Raw genomic sequence first — 21275 nt, forward strand, 5'->3', positions numbered from 1 at the left:
ATGGATGCCTGGCAACAGTCATCCTGTTCCTATCTTATAGATATCCTGTTTTGCAGTCAACCTGCTTTGTTGATGTCCTATCTTATTGACATCCTGCCCTGCAGTCTTCCTATCTCATAGACATCCTGCTCTCTCAAGCACATGGGATGTTCTTACGAGAGCAGGCTGGCTGCTGATCCGGAGAATTTTTTTAAAGCAAACAGGACGTTTCCCCGGGAGCATGCTAGCTGCGGGTTTTGAGGAGGGGGTCTGTAGGGTCTTTCAGAGGGGGAGCCTGAGTCATTCAGTCTCTTTCTGTTTTTCTTGGGACAGGGTCTCTATATAGCCCTGACTGTCCTGGAATTCCCTATGTAGACCAAGCTGACCTCAAACTCATAGAGATCTTTGTAAGGACATGTCCCACTATTCCTGGCCCTGAGCCTGCATCTTTTCTTCAAGACAGAGCAGATAAACTTCTATGATTGGGTTAAAGCCACAGAAATGCCCAAACGGGACTTCTTTATAAAGCACATGGCTTTGCTTCTGGCTCATGGTCTGGAGCAGTGAGGTCCCAAAAGTGTAACTGAAGCTCTGAGCAGGCCCCGTTGATTGATTACTGCTGTTTCATCTCTTGATGACCTTTTTTTTTTTTTTAAAACAGTGCCTTGCTATGTAGACCAGGCAGATCTTGAGGCCCTCAATTTATAATTCTGCCTCAGTCTTCTGAATGCTGTGAAATCAAGTGGCCTGTGTCACCAGTTACAGTTAAATGACCTTTTTTGTTTATTTGGTTTTTTTTTTTTTCCTTCAAGACAGGGCTTCTTTGTGTAACAGCCCTAGTTGTCCTGGAACTCGCTTGTGGATCTCTGAGTTCGAGGCCTGGTCTACAAAGTGAGTGACACTTGACAGCCAGGGCTACACAGAGAAACCTTGTTTTGAAAAACCAATAAATACTTAGATAAATTTGAGGATAAGCTATTGTCAAGCCTTAGCAAGTTCAGGTGTTTTTTTTTTTTTTTTTTTGGTTTTTTCGAGACAGGGTTTCTCTGTAGCTTTGGAGCCTGTCCTGGAACTAGCTCTTGTAGACCAGGCTGGTCTCGAACTCACAGAGATCCGCCTGCCTCTGCCTCCTGAGTGTTGGGATTATGTATACAATACTCTGTTTGTGTGTATGCCTGCAGGCCAGAAGAGGGCAGCAGACCCCATTACAGATGGTTGTGAGCCACCATGTGGTTGCTGGGAATTGAACTCAGGACCTTTGGAAGAGGAGGCAATGCTCTTAACCTCTGAGCCATCTCTCCAGCCCCCCCCGAGTGCTGGGATTAAAGGCGAGCGCCACCACCGCCCGGCGTTCAGTTTTTGTTTTTAAGTCCCTATTCTGGACAGGCACACACAATAGGCCCTATGGACTTGTCTTTTTTTTTTTTTGTTTGTTTGTTTTGTTTTTTTGTTTTTTCGAGACAGGGTTTCTCTGTGGCTTTGGAGCCTGTCCTGGAACTCCCTTTGTAGACCAGGCTGGCCTCGAACTCACAGAGATCCGCCTGCCTCTGCCTCCTGAGTGCTGGGATTAAAGGCGTGCGCCACCACCGCCCGGCGGCCCTATGGACTTCTTACCCTGAACTTATTTCCCCCTGAACTTATTTCCAAGTTAATAGGCTCAGAAGATGCTGAGAGGAGAGCTGGGACCTTGATACCTAAACACCTGAGGAAGGGCTGGCAGGGGCTCAGCAGGGAGGGAACTGGGCTTAGTATCTGATGGATTCGAAATGGGAGGGGCTAGTCCTCACTCCGGGATCCTCCTAGTTGGGGAACTAAGACATTGGCAGTCTAGGGACTGAGGGCATCAGAATCCAGGCTCACAGACTCAAAGACAGATAGAGGTCGGGATACCTGAGTCTGGGTGGAGACGCCATGTGGAAATGTAAGAGTGCACATTTAGGTTCCCCAACGGTCTAATCAGTGTCAGTGGAAAAGAAGCAGACAAGTGAGCACGTTCGACGGGGTGTTTTTATTGGCTTTCTGCACCTGGCAGGTGCCCCATGCTGTCCCGACAGGGAAGGACCGGCACACGTCCCCCGAAGCGGTACGTGTACTTGCGCCCACCGCTCTTGAGCACGATGTCGCGGCGGTAATAGTAGCGCAGACCTCGGCTCAGCTTCTCATAGTTCATTCCCGGCTTCCTCTTGCGCTCGCCCCACAGCCTGGCCACCTTGGATGCAATCCGGAGGTCAGAGGGGCCAGGGGGTGGACCTTAGCCACTATAGGTGGAGCGGGTTTTAACTGTGGTCGAGGGTGGGTGGGGGCGGGGTCAAGGACTGGATTAGGCTCTTCTCCGGACTGGGTTGGATTTGCTCCGTGCCTGAGGAGCTGTCTCACCTCTTTGGGGTCGCACAGTTGGAACTCGCGACTGTTACCCGTCCAGCGGATGCAGCTGCTGCGGTCCCCGTCGTGGAGCAGCTCCAGGAGAAATTGCCACAGCTGAATGGGACCTGCGAGGTAGAGAGGCGGATGAAGGCCAGGCTTCTCAAACCCAGAACACTCGGCTGGACAACCCTGGGAGTCGGGGAGCCTTCACGACGAAGGCTAAAAGGTTCAAGACCCAAGAGTTTAACTCCATCCCTCCTCGGGCGTCTGTGAGTTCGGATCCCTCCATAGTAGAGATCCAAGAGCCAGTTTCAGCAGCCTGAGCCCCACCTAGGGCATTCACGGGTTTAGCCTCCCCCACCTGGAAGACCAGGCGTCTGAATGCTACTCTTTTTTTTTTTTGTTTTGTTTTGTTTTTCGAGACAGGGTTTCTCTGTGGCTTTGGAGCCTGTCCTGGAACTAGCTCTGTAGACCAGGCTGGTCTCGAACTACTCTTTTCTCTTACATAACCCAGGAGCCGCCGGGCGGTGGTGGCGCACGCCTTTAATCCCAGCACTCGGGAGGCAGAGGCAGGCGGATCTCTGTGAGTTCGAGGCCAGCCTGGTCTACAGAGCTAGTTCCAGGACAGGCTCCAAAGCCACAGAGAAACCCTGTCTCGAAAAAACCAAAAAAAAAAAAAAAAAAAAAAACCAGGAGCCGTTGGTCCCTAGAAAGTCACCAGTGTCCTTTCACCCCTTCCTTCCCAAGATTCACGGTACATAACTCCGGCCCCCTAGCTGCCAGTTTCCCAGATCGCGCCTCTTTTAGTTACCAAGAACCACCCACGCTCCCCGCCAAAGTATCCAGGCTCCACTCCATTCTTATCCATTTGACTTCCCCTTCTCTACACTTTGCAGCTTCTTACCTCGGTGGTTAGTTTTGCGGTAGCGACTTAAGGTGGCCCGATCAGACTGCTGGCTCGATTTGGAGGACGTGGTGAATGCTGCACTCTGGAACGCCTCGCAAGGGACGCTGCAGTCCTGCAGCCCAGGATTCCACGAGGAGGTGTAGTCCGAACCCGCAGACCCGCCCCACGACGTTTTATAGTCCGCACGGGCTTCCCCGCCCAGGCCATTGTCCCAATAGGTGGCGCCATTGGTGCCCGCAGAACTGTCCCAGCTGGCGGTGCTCCAGGTGGCCGGGGGGTGCGACCACGAGGGATCCCCTCCAGCTGAGGTGGCAGGATATTGGTCGGTCGCCCCTTCAAAGCCAGGGAAGGAAGGGCTTGTGCCTGGCGTCTGTAAAGCGCAGTTCCACGGGTCCGAGGTATTGCACCCCAGGTCACTCCAGTCTCGCGACCACGGAACGGGGTGAGCAACCGGCCCTGTGAGGAGGATGCACCTGAAGTGAGGGGAGCCCAGGAGTCTTGGTCCCCTGCACCCTTGGGAGTTGTAGGAGGTTGGCGCTTTATATAGCCTTCTGGATGTAGGCGTCCCTAGTTCTAGTCCCGCTCCTCTGTAGACCAGGGGATCTAAACTCAGCTCTGGTGTGTGAGGCTCTGGTACCCTCCTCCCATCTCCTTTCCTATACACTCACCCTTCTCACAAGGTACTTCCTCCTGTGGTAAAGCGGGGCTCCAGTCCAGCTCTGAGAACCCTGTGATGGACAAGATAGCTTAGTTTAGGGATGATGTGAGCAGTGACTTAGGGACCTTGGCCACCCACCCATGCCTCCTTCAGCCTTCCGGGCAGCCCCCTCGTGCCTTCTAGGAGCCCATCCTCTCCCATTTCCCTAGCACCCAGGGGGTCCAGCCCAGCAGCCACCTTTCCAGCAGTTCTCTACTGTCATTGGTGTGATCGGTGCGTCCCCTTGCAGGGCCACTTCAGGGAAATAGAAGCCAAATTCCGCTCCTTCTGCGGGCAACAAGGATGTTAAGGCCACATCAGGGGTCAAGAGGGCTGCATCCTTGCACCCTAGCATCCAGTTTGTCCCAAGCCACAGCAGCCTACCCAGTCCTGTCATCTTGTCCCCAGGAGGCACTTCCTGCAGTGACGCTTCATCCCAGTTCCACAGGTCCATGGATGCTTGTTCTGATTGTCCTGGAAAAGAAAGGAAAAGTTCCAAGGGTAATGGACAAGCCAGTGACATTTAGGGACCCAGGAGCCTGACTGCAGCCCTTGTTTCCCTCAGACCCAGGAGTCTAGACTTCTGCAGCCTCCTTCCCCAGGAAATGGAATATTGGTTTCCAGTCCCTTCTCCCTCTCTCAGACACTTCAATCCAGGCTCCCAGCGTCTTAGAAGTTCCCACTTTAGATACCCAGGCATCAGTCCCCAGTTCTCAGTGGCTCACCTCTGGCAGGTTCCTTCTCTCGTAGCCAGGGGGGTCTCAGCCCCATTTCATACCATGCCCCCTTCCCGGGGGGCCTGAGTAGGGGAGGGGGAATTTTCCGAGACGTCAGAGCTGGGGGTCGTAGCCCGGGTCAAGTTGCAGGGATGGGGGCGTGGCCAACTTGCACCCCCTGCTTTAGGGATGCACACTGGTCCCTGGAATTGTCCCCTTTCAGGGATGAATTGGGCTTGGAAAAGGACTTGGGGAACTGGCGCAGGGCAGGGCTGGGGGTGCAGAGGTCTAAGGGGTGTTTATGGGGTAGTGGGGATGGGGTGAGGGGCTTGGACAGGTTTCCCGTCTTGGGAATTTGGTGCTGTGACATGAAAGGTGGTGGGGGAGGAGGGTCTGGGGTCAGCTGGGCAGTTCTGGGCTTATCTGCAACAGGAAGAGGGATTTCCGGCCAGATGCCCCCTTTCCCTAGCATCAGCCTACGTCATAATCGGCAGGGTGACAGACAGCCAGATGGGTGAGGTGGGGGGAATCCAACCCTGAATCCCCTACCAGGCACCGTTAGGAAGGGTCTTCCGAATAGTGGCACTCTTAATCAAAATAACATCAACGTGTTATAATAATAGTGATAGTAACTGTTAACGTTAAATGAGGGACTGCTGGGTCCGAGGAGGCTTACACAACGGGCCTTCATTTAATCTTCTTAAGAGGGAGATGCTTTCACCTCAATTTTATGAACGGGAAATTGTGGCATGCTTTCTCCCGCTTCTCTTTCTGTCAAGATCCCATGTCTTTCTGGGCTTTAGCAGTCCCGGAAAACTGGGAAATTTTGAGTATGAACTGAATGTGTTATTGCATGGAATAATTTTATTCATTAAAATTATTTTAATTTTTGGCAAAAATTATTTTAATTATGGCAATGGTTTGTTGGGGAAGATATCTTTGTAAGAAAGTGAAAACATTTAGGGATGAAATGTCGTGTTTGTAGCTTGCTTCAAATTATTCAGAAAAGAATAACACGTACAATGTGCATATGTATACATAATATTTGGGACATAGTTATACCAAAAAGTCTGTGTTTGCTTGCTTTTTAAACAGAAACTCAGAAACTAGGTATTCTATTTGTTTGTTTGTTTTGTTCTAATTTGCTAAGCCAGGCAAACCTTAAATTCCATAACCTGACCATTTTTAAGCACTTTCTTAATAAATATTAATAGGTAAATATTTAGCATTAAAATATTTGCCACCTTAATATTTTTAATATTAAATATTTACATATTTGTAAGTAAATATTTAATATTAAAAACATTTTCATTGCCAGACATGGTAGCACTTGCCTTTCACCCCAGCACTAGGGAGGCAGAGGCAGGCAGATGTCTGGATTTCAATCCCAGCTTAGTTCATACAGTGAGTTCCGGGCTAGCCAGGGCTACAAAGTGAGACTCAAACAGAGAAATAATAAACAAATAAGTATAACATTTTTCTTTTCTTTTATAATTTACTTATATTACATGTGGTATTTTGTCCACATGTGTGTCTGTGTGAGGGTGCCAGATCCCCTGGAACTGGAGTTACAGACAGTTGTGAGCTGCCATGTGGGTGCTGGGAATTGAATCTGGATCCTCTGGAAGAACAGCCAGTGTTCTTAATGCTAAACCATCTCTCCAGTACCACATTTTTCTTTATTCGTGCTGGCAAGTAATCTACCACTTAGCTGTATCTCTACCCCCTTACCCTTAACTTTATTGTCGTGTATGTGTGCCAGGACATGTATGTAGAAGTCCGAAGACAACTTTGTGGAATCAGTTCTGTCCCAGCTTTACAGGGCTCTGGGATTGAACTCAGGTCCAGACTTGTGTGGCAAGCACATTTACCCATGAAAGTCATAGTCATCTTCCCAACAAGTCTTTGGTTTTTATTTTATTATTTCTTTTTCTTTTTTCTTTTTCTGTTTTTATTTTATTTTATTTTTTGAGCCAGGTTTCTCTGTAGCTTTGAAACCTATCCTGGAACTAACTCTTGTAGACCAGGCTGGCCTCGAACTCACAGAGATCCTCCTGCTCTGCCTCACAAGTGCTGGGATTAAAGAAGTGCGCCACCACGGCCCTGCCTATTTTATTATTTCTATTTCTTATTTTTTCCAGAACAGAATCTCACTATATTGCCCCAACTGGCCTCACAGACTTCTATCTAAATCTGCCTCCTGAGTGTTGGGATTAAAGGCATGTGCCACCATGTCTGGCATTGTTTGTTTGTTTCTACTCCTTTCCTTCTTGGCTTTTTTGAGACAAAGTTTTTCTTTGTATGCTTGGAACTAGTCCTGCAGACCAGGCTGGCCTCAGATTTACAGAGATCCTCCTGCCTCTGCCTTCTGAGAGCTTGGACTAAAGGTGTGTACCACCACTGCACTATAGGTTTGTATTTTTAGTGTGTGTGTCTCTCTGTGTGTATATACATTGCCAGAAGTCAAAGGTCACCTTGTGGGGTGAGTGCTCTCTTCTCACCATGTGAATTCTGCGGATCAAACTCAGGTCATCAGAAGTAGCCACAATGTGTCGTGTCTCTCCCCACTAAGTCATCTCATTTACCTAACCCCTTGGTTTTTAGAGCAAGGGTTTGATTATGCAGCCCAGGACGGCCTCAAAGATAATTGTTGATCTTCCTCCTTCTTCCTGGGTTCTGAGATTACAAACATGTACAACGATGCCTAGCAAAATTTTTAAAAATTTTTATGTGTTTTTCTGTCTGTATACCATGTGCATATGTGGTGCCTATGGAAATTGGAAGGTGGCATTGGATCCTCTAGAGATGCAGTAATGGATGGTTATGAGCTACCATGTGGGCACCTCTGCAAGAGCAGCGTATGCTCTGAACCACGGAGCCATCTCTCCAGCCTCTTGGTCCACGTCTTTTTAGTCCAGGCTCCAGAACGGGCACAGTCCCTTCATTCTTCAGTATTGTGGAGTGTGAGAGAGGGAGGCAGAAAAACTGAACCCCAAGAGAACAGTCTTTTGGGAGCTGTGACTGGATCCAGTGTTGAGTGAGTCATGAGCCCCTGGGGAGATCCCCTAGACCCCCCCCCCCCCCCCCCCCCCCCCGCTCCCAATCCACCCACCCACCAGGGGCCTAAAGGGTCCTGGTGTCCTTACCCCAGATTTCCTTTACCTGAATCTGGCCTTTCCTGTCTCCCTCTTCTATGACTTTGGTTCCCAGTCCTAGATCCCTGTTGTACTAGCCTGAGGTGAGGCCTTGCCACCCTATCTCTTGACAAGTATCTTGTTTACTCCTGCGTGTCCCTGTTGCCCCATCTCTCTGTACCATGCTAGCGATGGTTTTTACTCTACCTGTTGTGGCCCAGAATTGTAGTCTGGTGCTCTTTGACAATCCTCTTTTCTTGGGCCATATTTCCATCTCCTCACTCACTCCTTTAGTTGCAGGGAGAAGGGGTTCAGGGTAGGAAGGGCTGGCTGGACACTGGGAGAAGGGAGTCTAAGGGTTCTGGGGCTTAGCGCTCCATTCCAGGTGGCAGGGGGCTAAAGGGCACTTCCTGTCAGGGAGGTCCTCACTCCTGGGGCCAGACTGGAAAATGTGACGTCAGAGAGGGAGTTGTAAGGGGTGTGGGGACACGGAACAGGAGAAATTTGACACCTCTCCAGAGTGATCTTCCAGAGAGGTTTGGAATTACCTCTCCATCCTGGTGCCTGTCTCCCTTAATTTGTTCCCCAACCCAGGGTTCTGATAGGTGTGTCTCTAGGAAACCTCCACACCTTCTTCCTACACTCCAGCCCAGCACCTCTGCCTTCTGGCTTGGGCCTCCCCAGCTTCTGTGGATAAGACTAGGACATTTCATTTCTGATCTTCTTCTTCCTTCCTTTTTTGAAACAGAGTCTCACTTCGTGTAACTCTGGCTAGCCTGGAACTTGATATGTAGATCAGGATGGCATCAAATTCATAGAATTTTTCTGCCTCTGCCTCCCAGTGCTGGAGTTAAAGGTGTGTGCCACCACACGCAGCCAGTTTATTTATTTATTTATTTAGAGTCTGGGTCTCACTCTTGGCAGTTCCCCTACCCCAGTCATACAAGCATATGCTATCACCCCCAGCTTGGGAATTCCATTCTGTAGGATTTTTTTTTTTTTTTTTTTTTTTTTGGTTTTTCGAGACAGGGTTTCTCTGTAGCTTTGGAGCCTGTCCTGGCACTAGCTCTTGTAGACCAGGCTGGCCTCGAACTCACAGAGATCCACCTGCCTCTGCCTCCCGAGTGCTGGGATTAAAGGCGTGTGCCACTACCACCCGGCTCTGTAGGCTTTTAAGATAAGAGTCTTGCTATCAATTCAGACTGGCCTGGAATTCATGTTGATCCTCCTGCCTCAGCTTCCCAATTTCTGGGCTTCTCCTCATGCATCACCAACTCAAGCTTCAGGGTTCCAGTGTCAACCTTTGAGCCAGGCTGGGTTTGATGTCTAAACATTGTCTCAGCTTTCTGGGCTCAGTGCTGTCTTTAGAGGGTCATCTGAGCTTAGGCCTGGTGTCCACAGTCTAGAGGACATTCCTCAAGCTTGAAGCTAGGGATAGACCCGAGATGCAAACAGCTAATAGGTTTGAAGAAAAGTGAAGTGGAAACCCAGAAGCCTACAAGAGATGCTGAATAGGGCTCAGCAAAGTAATGCGCACATCTGAAGTCCACAAGGTGAGGAAGAGAGCATGAAGTCTCAGCTAGAGATGGCGCTGCACACTGGGAGGCTGAGGTAGGAATGCCAAGCTGGAGCCCAGCCTGGGCTACAGAGAATTCCTCCTTCAGAATGGCTCTATCCTCAGGTTAGTTCCTGAACTTCTCAATCCAAGTCCTGATCGCGTCCAGGCCTATCTGGCTGGGGGGCCATGGAGACAGTGCATCATGAGCTCTAAGAGCTTCAGAGAACCCACAGAAGACCCAGCATTGCCTAGACCTTGGGGTAGATGGGAGCCTGTCATGATGTGCACTCTAGAAGGGCACCTTGCTTCAGTGCCAAGAGCACAGGCTGGAGTCAGAAACACGGACCCAAGCCAGGCTTGGCTTTGACCTTGCCACAGCTCCTCTTCCTCACAGAATAGGCCATACACTTAAAACTTTAAGAGGTCAGAGGGTAGAGGTAAGGCTCTGATGGTTGGCCCTACCTAGTACAAACACAGCCCTCAATTTGGGCTGGAGAGATGGCTCAGAGGTTAAGAGCACTGGTTGCTCTTCCAGCGGACCTGAGTTCAATTCCCAGCAAACATATGATGGCTCACAACCATCTAAAATGAGATCTGGTGCCCTCTTCTGTTATGCAGGCATACAAGCAGATAAAAACTGTATACATGATAAATAAATACATTTAACAACAACAACAACAAACCCTCAATTCAATCCCCAGCACCCCCATACATTTGGTGTGGTAGTGCATGTATGTAGCCTTAGAGATCTGGGTCTCCCTTTTAAAAACAAATTCTTGCTATGTAGCACAGGTTGGCCTCAAATGCTTGTTCCTCCTGTCTCAGCCTTCCAAGTGCTTGGAGTACAGTTGTGAACCACATCCAGGTTTGAGGCCAGTCAGGAACATACGAGAGAGGGAGTTGGTGAGATGACTCAGTGGGTAAAGAAAGATGTTTACCACCAAGTTTGAGGACCAGTTTGATCCCTGGAACCCGCGTGGTAGGAGAGAACAGAACTAGAAGTCCTCTGACTTATTACATCCACACCACACACACCACATACACAAAAGGAATGCTTAAGAAACCAAAAACAAAAGAATGGGCACACTACAGGCTTGACATTGTGCTCCTAAATGTTTGCTGGGTAAACTTTCCAAGTTCCCACTTCTCAGTGAGCCAGGCCCTGTCAGCTGACAGTTTCTAAGCCCAGTCAGGGATGGAAATGAAGGTAAATTTATTGAAACTGGTTTTGGGACAGGGGAGTGGAAAACTGGGGTTTCCCACAAACATCTGTGGGAAGGAGCTAGCGCCCGGCTGGGTGGGAGCGGGTGCCGAGCCACAGACCCTATCTGAGGCCCAGCTTTTTCTTTTCCTTCTGCTTCTTGCGGACCACATCCAGGTTCCGGTCCTTCCACATGCTTTTGCGAAGTTTGATGGGGCGTGAGCCCACGTACTTCCCTGTGGGAATGGAGGATTCCAGGTCAAACTAGGGAGGTCAGGCTTATGTCGGGGGTCTACCACACTCACTATCCCCAGGACAGGCCTCACCCACCGTTCATCTCACGCATGGCTCGCACATAGTCACTGGGGTCCTTGAAGCTGACAAAGCCGTAGCCCTTGGTTTTGCCTGTGCGCTTGTCACGGATCACTTTAGCCTTAAGGAAGGATGGGAAACGGCTGAAGGCACGTGCCAATATGTCATCATTCACCTCATTGCCCAGGTCCCCGCAGAAGATCCTGAAGTCATCTGGAATTAGGAGAGAGACGAGGTCAGAGCATCCCGGAGTGCCCCTTCTTCTATCCTCAGTCTCTGCCCTGGGATCCTCAGTAATAACTGCCAATATCCACATGGTAGTGACCACCTTGTGACAGGCAGCCTGTTACATAAGCACCTGAGACAGAGGAACCAAGCAGCTGCCTGAACTCACACATCAAGCAGAGCTGGGACAAGTTTGGGTATCTGGCTCCAGGGTCTCTACCACCCCATTTTTTCAAACAGAAGTCCAGACTAGCCTCCTAAGCGCTGGAAATACAGGTGTGAATCACCAGACCCAGCCAGAGTTTATACCTTAACCTCTAACTGCATAGCCTTTCATCACCTACTGTAGTCTCTTACCTCTGCAATGAAGCCTAACTCTGTCCCAACTCTAGCCTGTCCTTGGTCCTTTGTGGCCCTGTCACTCACCAGCCTTCGGCACAACACTGCACTCTTCCTCAACTGGGTTATCTCTGCAAGTCTGCTCCAACTCCACATTGTCATGGGAACACACTGCCTGTCCCTTCTCCAAGGGGACCTCTACCACCGGTCTAACTGGGCATGCTCTTAAATTACTGTCTTCCTCCTTAGAAATAGGGATGGGAGGCCGGCATGATAAAGTCAGCTGCACCAGGGCCACAGCAAGACTGTCGTGGGAAGGGAGGCAGCAGTTGAGGGCTGGAGTGAAGGGCAGTTTGCTCTGCCCTCAGCTATGGCTGGAGCTGCCAGTCCCATGGTTTCCATAGTGACTAAAGACACTATTTGAGTGAGTTAGGCTACCCCAGAAGGAAAGTCTAACAACCAAGAGAATGAGATTTTCTAGCAAGGTCATTGACCCACACACTTAAAAAATAAATTATCATATAATTTACAAGTCAGATGTGGTGGCAAGACCACCTTCATTTGAAAAAGGAAGAAAAAAAAAAGGTTGCAGAGGTGTAACCTGAGGTCAGGTACCTCACAAGCTGACCTTTCAGCTAAAACTTCCCTTTGGAGCTGGGCAGTGGTGGTGCACGCCTTTAATCCCAGCACTCGGGAAGCAGAGGCAGGTGGATCTCTGTGAGTTTGAGGTCAGTCTGGTCTACAGAGCAAGTTCCAGGACAGTCCAGGCTACACTGAGAAACCTTTTCTTGAAAAACCAAAACCAAACAAACAAAACCACAACAAACTTTGTTTTGGAGAGTGGAAGGGTCTCACTATGTACCAGGCTGGCCTTGAACACACAGAGATCTGCCTGCCTCTTCCTCCGGTGTACTGGGATCAGAGCAGGTGCCACCATGTCAGGCCAGCTAAAGCATCTTTGAGGGCAGGCACTCTTCTCACTTCTTATAAGGCCCACCCTTCCTACTGAAGTTGACAGTCTGGGTCAGGTCTGCAGGTGTAGTTGGGCAGGGGAGTTCAAGCAAGCAGATTCTCACCAGATCCTCTCCTGGCCACCTGGCTTTATGGTCATGAACCTGAGGCAACACAAGGATGCTGGCCAGAATCTAGACACCCTCTATCCTCACAGTTCTGCATGAACGACTACTCATTTCTTCTGGGTTTAGGACTTAAGTTAGCAGCTAGCTTTTTTCTTTTTTGCCTTAAAAAAAAATCACATTTTTTTTTGGAGACAGGGTATCACTATGTATCTATGGATGACCTGGAAGTTGCTATGTAACCAGGCTGGCCTCGAACTCACAAGACCTGACAGCCTCTGGAGTGTGTCACCATACCTGGCCTAAGATTTTTCTTCTTTTGTTGTTTTGAGACAGGGTTTCTCCGTGTAGCTCTGGCTGTCCTGGAACTCACTCTGTAGACCAGAGTGTCCCTGAACCCACAGAGATCTGCCTGCCTCTGCCCGAGTGAGCTCAGATTAAGGGCATGTGCCACCACGCCTGGCTAGATTTTTCTTTTAGTACATGTGCATGTGTCTGTGTGGGTAGGTGCACAGGTGAGGGTTGGTGTCTCTGAGTCTAGAAGAAAGTGCCAGATCCCCTAGAGTTGTAGTGACAAGCAGTTGTGAGGGACCTGAATTTCAGGAAGGAACTGACCTCAGGTCCTCTGCAGAAGTGGTCTATGTTCTAACCACTGAAGCATCTCTCTAGCGTCAGCTAAATTTTTTTCTGCAGTACTGGAGATGAACTACTCAGGGGCTCACACATGCTAGGCAAGTGGTCCACCACTGAGCTACATAGGCCAGATTAATAAAGCAGAAAGAGTAGAAGCTGGGTATAGTGAAACACTTGCAATTTTAGCACTTGGGAGGTTGGAGTAAGAGGATGGTGAGTTCAAGACTGGCCTTGGCTATATCAAAGAGCTGGTCTCAAAATCAATAATTACTGTTATTTTCTTAGCTGTTTGAATAGGATTATAACACGAAAGTAAGTCTTTCTTGGGGTGAATACTAGGTATTGGCTAGGGATGTTGAGCAGCTGGTAGAGCTGACTGCACGCATGGGTTCAGCCCACAACACTGCATAAACTGAAGCGTGGGAGCACATGCCAGCACTTCAGATGGAGAGGCAGGAGAGCCAGAACTTCAAGGTCCTATTTGGCTACACAATGAATTGAAGACCAATCTGGGCTACATGAGGCTTTCCCTCACAAACAACCCAAGTAATAATTTCACTTCTTGTTTCAAACAATAAAGAATGAGGAAATCCTGTGAAGGCAGGATTCTAAGGTAGCATGACTGCCCAGCGTGTGCACGGCCCTGGGATCCATCCCTAGCATTGCATGTGTGTGTGTGTGTGTGTGTGTGTGTGTGTGTGTGTACACGCACGTGTGCACATGCACCCAAACACATAGGAATAAAGCGAATACAGCAGAAGGCTAACTGTGGAATCTGGGCAGCAGGTAGGCCATTCACTTATCACTGTGTGCCTCAAAAGGATTGAAACAGAATCCTCTGACCTTCAGCAGGCCAAGTTCCCCATGAGAAAGAGTCTGAAAGCCCTAGGTAACAAGCGGCCTGGTGGCCCTCACCTGTAATTCTATCACTCGGGAGACTGAGCCAGAAGGATTGAAAGTCTAGGCCATCCTGGGTCACAGAGACAGCCTGTCTCCAGCAAAACCACACCAAAGCCCTAGAGAACAATTCTGCCCACCACACCCTCCAGACATTGTGCAGTCACCCTTTTCCCCTTCCCTGTCAGTGGCCCTGAAAACTCAGGACAGAATGTTCTTGGATGGGTGATGCCCAACCTCTCACTTTGGTCCACTCACCAGCATCCCACTCCAGCAGGCTGGGGTCCTCCCAGCTGCTCCCCGCTGCTGTGCGAATGCAGCGTTTCAATTTTTCTGGCTTGCCTTTCTTCTTGTCCTCACCCAGTGGCTCTGGGACCTGTAGGGGCAGGGAAGGGTGTTGGGAGTCTTGTGCTCTGCACTACCTCCATCCCTGGCACCTCCCACTCAAGTGCTACATAAGCTTCTAGCTGTGTTACATGAGGGGCTGCCTCCCCCATCTACACCCGACCACCCTCTGACTACAGGGCTGTGTTCCTGTGTGGAAGCTCACAGGCTTCGGCTTTCCCAGCCCGTCCCCTTGCTGCATAGTCCCCGCTTACCTCTAGGGCCATGAGGCCAGGAGGTGGTTCAGGCCGAGGGGGCCGGGGTCGTGGACGCAGGGACAGGAGCTCAGGAATTCGCAGTGGAGGCAACAGGCCACGTACCACCTCCAGTGGGAGGGGCAGTGGCTCAGGCTCAGGCAAGGGCATGGCTAGGGCCAGCGGGAGGCTGGGGCCAATGACAGCTGGGCCAGTTGGGGCTCCTCCTGCCCCTACAGCCACTGCTGTGCCAGCATCCTCCAGCCCAGCTGCTGCGGCCACTGCTGCCTCTTCCTTCTCCTTCAGGCCTAACCCAAGGCCAAGGCCCAGCTCTCGAGGAGCCGCTGGCTCTTCCTGTGGGCAAGAGGATGGTGTAAGGGATGGGCAGCTCACAGGTTCATATCTTACCACCCCCACTGTAAACAAAGCAAGGGTCTGGGAGCTGGGGAACAGGGAGCAAAGAAGCATAGTCAGTTGGACACAGAAACAAAGGCAGCAAGGGAGACAGACACAGGTGAATGTATACAGGGATAAAGAGGGAATTAAAGGAAAACAAAAACACATGGGAATAATTATCAACAGGTCTTTCTTTTCCTTCCTTCTTTCCTGTTTTTTTTTAATATTTATTTATTTATTTATTATGCATACAATATTCTGTCCGTGTGCATGCCCGCAGGCCAGAAGAGGGCACTAGACCTCATCACAGATGGTTGTGAGCCACCACGTGGTTGCCGGGAATTGAATTCAGGACTCCTGGAAGAGCAGGCAATGCTCCCAACCTCTGAGCCATCATCTCTCCAGCCCCCTTTCTGTTTTTTTTTTTTTTTTTTTTGTGACAGGGTTTCTGTGTAGCTTTGGAGCCTGTCCTGGAACTCGCTCTTGTATACCAGGCTGGCCTCGAACTCACAGAGATCTGCCTGCCTCTGCCTCCCAAGTGCTGGGATTAAAGGCAAGTGCCACCACCATCTGGCTTATGTGTTTCTCTTTATACTCTCTTCCACATAGGAGAAAGCTGGGCATGGTCTACATGCCTCTACCCTCATCACTTGGGAGGCTGAAGCAGGAGGATTGTAAGGTTTAGGCCAGCCTGAGCTAAGTAGCAAGTTCTTGTCTGTAAAGAGCAAAGAAAATAAAGATTTTTTTTTTTTTTTTAGTTTTAGTTTTTCGAGACAGGGTTTCTCTGTAGCTTTGGAGCCTGTCCTGGCACTAGCTCTTGTAGACCAGGCTGGTCTCGAACTCACAGAGATCCGCCTGCCTCTGCCTCCCGAGTGCTGGGATTAAAGGCATGCGCCACCACCGCCCGGCGAAAATAAAGATTTTTGTCATATAAAGAAATGAAACAACACAGGTACAAAGAAACAGAAACAAAGTGGAGGAAGAGAGACTTAAATGTAGTGAGTTAGGACTAGAGCCCCTACCCACTGCACCTTTAACCACACTAATCAGTCCCACTTACCAGGGGAGGTCTTAGAGCAGCCATAGAACCCAGGGGTGGTCCAGGGGCCCGGGCCATTGGTGGCAACATCATGGGTGGTCCAGGAGGCCCAGGCAGAGGAGGTCCAACCAGAGCCTGGTGTGGGGGCCTCAGGGCCATAGGTCGGGGGCCACCTGCTGCAGAAGAGAGAGCAGAATCTGTCAGGGTGTTAGAGGGGGAGTTCCAGGGCTTGAGAGAAATTGCTTGGCAGGGATCATGACCCTGGCCCCTCACCTGCTCTCTGTAGCACGTGGGGGACGAAGGCTGGACGCAGGATAGGGGCCCTCTGAGGGGCCACAGCTGTGGGAGAGAGAGATGGGGGTGTCATGGGGGATTGGGACACTAGGGGCAAGCTGTTTGATAGGTACTCTCAGTACCCAAGAAATCCTGGAGAAGATGAGGTGGTCTTGCCATTGCTTCACTCAGCAAACTGATGTCAAGGATTTCCTGAGGGCCTAAGCCTGTTGTGAACAGTGCTAGGAACCCAGCAGACCATGGGGGTGCCAGGCTCTGGGTCCAGGATAGGAGGAAATCCATGCACTGCCAGAGAAGGACAGCCCAAGGAGCTGTCAGAGGCCAGAATGCCAAGACCCAGCCAGGGGACTTGAGGCCTCCTGGAAAAAGGGACCCATGAGCTAGGACCTCAGGATAACTAAAAGTCCAGCAAGGTGTGAGCAGAAATACCTCCACGAGGGAGAGTATATAAGGAAAACCTTTCCCCTCAAGTATAGGTGGTATCCCAGAGGAAATGGGGGGGGGGGGGGAGTTCAAAGAGAAAAACTGATAGGCATCAAGGCAGCCTTCCTGGCTGAGCAATGGTATCCTCCTGAGAGAACAGCAGGTTAGGGATCTGGGCAGGGTGATCAAGTCAGATTTTCACTTTGATAACTTACTAAAGAGCAGATGTTAAGATTCATCAGACACCATCAGATTAAAAAAGAAAGCCAGGAACAGAGACATCCCTTAACCATAGTACTCAGGAGGCAGAGACAGGATTTGTGTCTGAAGCCCTCCTGGGCTGCATAGCAAGGTCTTATTTTTAAGAGCTAAGGGCTTAGGGCTGGAGAGATGGCTCAGAGGTTAAGAGCACTGACTGTTCTTCCAGAGGTTCTGAGTTCAATTCCCAGCAACCACATGGTGGCTCACAACCATCTGTAATGAGATCTGGTGCCCTCTTCTGGCCTGCAGGGATATGTGCAGGAAGAACCCTGTATACCTAATAAATAAATAAATAAACCTTTAAAAAAAAAAAAGAGCTAAGGGCTTGGATGCAGTTCAGTGTAGAATACATTTGAGGCCCTGGGTTCATCCCCAGCACAACAAAAGCATAGCACTATTAACAAACACAATCAAAGTAATTTTGTCTTTGTTTTTTGAGACAGGGTTTCTCTGTAGCCTGTCCTGGAACTAGCTCTTGTAGACCAGGATGACCTCAAACTCACAGAGATCTGTACGTGTCTGCCTCCCAAGTGCTGGGATTAAAGGCGTGTGCCACCACCACCCGGCTAATCAACAGAATTTTACATCCAACTAAGAACACACATCTTAGCACACATTCTCACAAGCAACATCATAAAAACCGGCGGTATGTGTATATATACATATATACACCTGAAGGGCCAGAGTGGAAAACATGGGGAATGGCTGGTGGACAGAAGGTCTGAAGGTCACAGCTGAGTGACAAGAAGCAGAAGAGAGAAGGTTCCTTGACTTTCTCTGACAACTCAGCTATGCTTGGAGCTCCCAAGCATGGTGGGAGATCAGGATCTGCATGGAGCCGGGTCACAAAGGCTCCTGACCACTAGTGAGTTACCTGGTGCTACTCGTGACAAAAATCAAGAGTCCTGTCCTTTGCAGCGCTTGCTTGCTGGAGGAAGCAAAGGTGACAAAGCACAGTGAGCAAACTGAAGAGCTTGCTAGAAGGAGCTAAAGCTTGAGGAGACACTGTCGAGGTTTCCAGTGAGGAGGGACAGGACTGAGAACAAACTGAGTTGAGACATCAGGAGGCACACAAACGTGTGCTGTCCTAAGACATCAGCAGAGCGGAGAAAGGAATCTAGAGCAGATTAGGGCAAGGAGCCAGAGTTTCTAAGCCTAAACAAGCGTGCCTGGTCAAATGTGGGGTCCTGGTCCTCAACCCACCTGCTCGTCTCAGGAACATGGCTTCTCGAGCCTCAGGACTGTCCAGGTGACTGCGATCAGCAGGGCCAAAGCCAACTGTGGGGAGGAGAGATGAGGATGGTGGGAGGCAAGCTCTGAGTATCCCTTCTAACCACCCAGCCTGACCCATGCCCTCTCACTTAGTTACTTACCTGGGCCCACAAAAGGAGGGCCTCCCACCATGGGAGGAACCACTGTGGCTGCAGCAGCTGCCCGGGCCTCCAGGGTCTGTTGGACCTATTGGGGAGAAGGAGGCCTGGCTCAGAGTTGCTCATCAACATCAGCTGGCTCGCCCTGGCAGGTCGCCTGTGCTTTATGGGGTTGGTGACCAGTCAGGCTCTGCTACAAGGTCCCTTCACTGGGGCTCCTGGAGCCATACTGAGTAAAGCTACTACTATTAATCTCTCCCAGGATCAATTTCTCTGACTCAGCTTCCCTATAGTACTATCTCCCATCCGAGAAATAACCAAGTCCCTGATTCTTTTCTGAAGTCAAGCATGTTCAGGGCAAGGCTGTAGACACCACAGAACTATCTCAAGTAATGTCCAACTTGTCCTCCCTGTTACCTACATCCATTTTACATAGATTATTAGCCTCGTCCTCCAACTCCTAGAATTTACCCTTGACCCCTCTAGTCTATTATCCAGATAGCCACCTGCTTATCTTGGACCACTATCACCCTTGTTCTTAGAATTCTCTAGTAGTTCTTTATCTCAAAAGTAAAAGCCAGATGAATGGTAGTGGGGGTGCACACCTTGAAACTCAGCACTCAGGAGGCAGAGGCAGGAGGATCTTCGAGTGCTTGAGGCCAGTCTGGTCTACAGAGTGAGTTTCAGGACAGCCGAAGCTGTCACAGAGAGAAACCCTGTCTCGAAACCATGCCCTCCCCCTAAAAAAAGTAAAAGCCGAGATTCTCAAAGTAGCTTACAAGACCCTGCACAATGTAGCTTCTATTACTGTCTTCTTTTTTTCTGGTTTTTTGAGACAGGGTTTCTTTATACCTTTGGAGCCTGTCCTGGAACTCGCTCTGTAGACCAGGCTGGCCTCGAACTCACAGAGATCCACCTGCCTCTGCCTCCGAGTGCTGGGATTAAAGGCGTGCATCACACCGTCAGGCTCCATCACCGTCTTAAATCTTCTAGACTTTCCTTTTCCTCTGTTCAAGTTCTCTGCACATTCAGCTCTCTGCTGTTGCTTGAACACTATGACCACTATACACTTTCTCAGGGTCTGCACGGACAGCTCTCTACTGGGGGATAACATCACTCCAGACATCTGCATGCCTCCATCGCTTGTTTATATCTTTGCTTTACTAAAATAAAACACAAAGGCCTTCCTTGACTTGGCCCCCCTCTTTTTTTTTTTTTTTTTTTTTTTTTTTTTTTTTTTTTTTTGAGACAGGGTTTCTCTATGTAGCTTTGGAGCCTGTCCTGGCACTCGCTGTATAGACCAGGCTGGTCTGGAATTCACAGAGATCCACCTGCCTCTGCCTCCCAAGTGCTGGGATTAAGGGCATGTACCATGACGGCCCAGCTAAAACTTTGCCCTTCTTACCACTCTGTAATCTCTCTCTCTACTAAAATGTAAACACCAAAGAAGCAGCAATAACTTTTCTGTTTTGTGTTCTCCTAGAAGAGCAGAGCAGTGCCAGGTGCTTTTTTGCTCTTTTTTTTTTTTTTTTTCCGAGACAGGGTTTCTCTGTAACTGGAGCCTATCCTGGAAGTAGCTCTTGTAGACCAGGCTGGTCTCAAACTAACAGAGATCCGCCTGCCTCTGCCTCCCAAGTGCATGTGCCACTACCACCTGACTTTTTTTTTTTCAACCTTTTTTTCAATGCAAGGGACCTATGGCTTTGGCATGCTAGGCAAGAGATCTATAACTGAGCTGCATCCCAATTCACCTAATAACTGCAAACAGAATTAGCAAGTTTCTTTTGCTGGTATTCATTCCTTCTTTCCACTAGTCATATAAAGCTATCAAGCATTGGAATATTATCAATGAGACTTGGGGACGATTTAGCAAAAGTATACATTTTACTATATTTTTGTGGTGGTGGTGGCCTTACACACTAGAGTTTTGCACAGGCTACCTACGTGCTCTACTACTGAACTACAGCGCAAATCCGTGAGTGTAAGCTTTAAAGATGTTTCTGAAGAACACTAAGCTGCAGAAAGTTTATAGAGTTGCCGCCACTGCAGAAAGTTCTACCAGATAGGATGCTGCAGAACAGATGCTTCCAAAGGATTAAATATACTCTGTCTTGCATCCCGAGTTCCTGGTAGAACAGTTATTTGTCATGCAAAAAACTAACGCAAAAAACATTGATCGCTCTCCACAGATAAACCCTCCTTAGGATCAAAGCACTGTGTTCCCCCCAGACTGAAAGGCTTTAACTACCGCCTTACCTGCTGGTACGTGTTGGTGGCAATAATTGGGCGGATCACAGGAGCTGCTGGGACCTGCATGGCTTCTACCGTGGGCACCGCAGGCACAGCAGTTGGGATTCCGGTCACCGGAGCTCCCAGGACTTCTTGCTCAAACCTGAGGGAGCGGGACAGATACTGTATGTCAAGTCCTCTCACCAAGACAGTGGCGCTGGGCACATCACGACAGCGCCATCATCCCGGCCAAAGCCTCCCCGCGCACGTCTCCAAGCCCCGAGCCCCTCGGATCCCACAGCCCCTAATGGAGCGGCATCAGGCCTTTGAAGACCCGGAGGCTCCAGGGTTGAGTGGATTTGCCCGGAAACCGCTTTTATTTCTCCTGCTCAGGGCCTTACAGGGCCATCTCCGCCTCCATTTCTTTCAAGCGTTCCTCGCCGCTCTTGCCCGGGAGGCCGACGCCAGGCCCCGGGACTACAGGGCCTCCCGCAACCGGGAGTCCCGGAGCCGGTCCCGCCCCTGCCATCGCTGATGCCGTCGCCTTCACGGCTCCTCTGCCGCCGCCGCAGATTCTACGGTAGAGCCCCTGGTTCCTCCGGGTGGGAGCCGCCGCTGACGTGTGGACCAGCGCGACGGATGCGCTG

General features: G+C 49.9%; 2 protein-coding genes across 4 annotated transcripts; both read right to left on the reverse strand.

Annotated features, from left to right (window-relative positions):
• Window positions 1–1987: 1987 nt before the first annotated feature.
• Window positions 1988–4401, reverse strand: Etv2 (ETS variant transcription factor 2). Its single transcript, XM_041654419.1, has 6 exons — window positions 4332–4401; window positions 4146–4232; window positions 3919–3978; window positions 3248–3706; window positions 2356–2468; window positions 1988–2188 (listed from the first exon to the last, which is right to left on the reverse strand). The coding sequence occupies exons 1-6, from the start codon at window positions 4399–4401 to the stop codon at window positions 1988–1990; spliced, it is 990 nt and encodes a 329-aa protein (XP_041510353.1).
• Window positions 4402–10551: 6150 nt separating this feature from the next.
• Window positions 10552–21275, reverse strand: Rbm42 (RNA binding motif protein 42). 3 transcript variants are annotated; one of them, XM_041653793.1, is made up of 10 exons: window positions 21030–21275; window positions 20656–20791; window positions 18403–18487; window positions 18233–18307; window positions 16325–16390; window positions 16073–16227; window positions 14638–14970; window positions 14297–14414; window positions 10887–11081; window positions 10552–10792 (listed from the first exon to the last, which is right to left on the reverse strand). In XM_041653793.1, the coding sequence occupies exons 1-10, from the start codon at window positions 21155–21157 to the stop codon at window positions 10680–10682; spliced, it is 1404 nt and encodes a 467-aa protein (XP_041509727.1). In that variant the 5' UTR covers window positions 21158–21275; the 3' UTR covers window positions 10552–10679. The 3 variants fall into 3 exon arrangements, with proteins under 3 accessions (XP_041509727.1, XP_041509726.1, XP_041509728.1); XM_041653792.1 differs by having other exon boundaries at window positions 16073–16248; XM_041653794.1 differs by lacking the exon at window positions 16325–16390.

The sequence above is a fragment of the Microtus oregoni genome, unplaced genomic scaffold (assembly GCF_018167655.1).
Source record: "Microtus oregoni isolate MIOR12 unplaced genomic scaffold, Mior012 000006F_ref0000085, whole genome shotgun sequence".
Lineage (NCBI taxonomy): Eukaryota > Metazoa > Chordata > Mammalia > Rodentia > Cricetidae > Microtus > Microtus oregoni.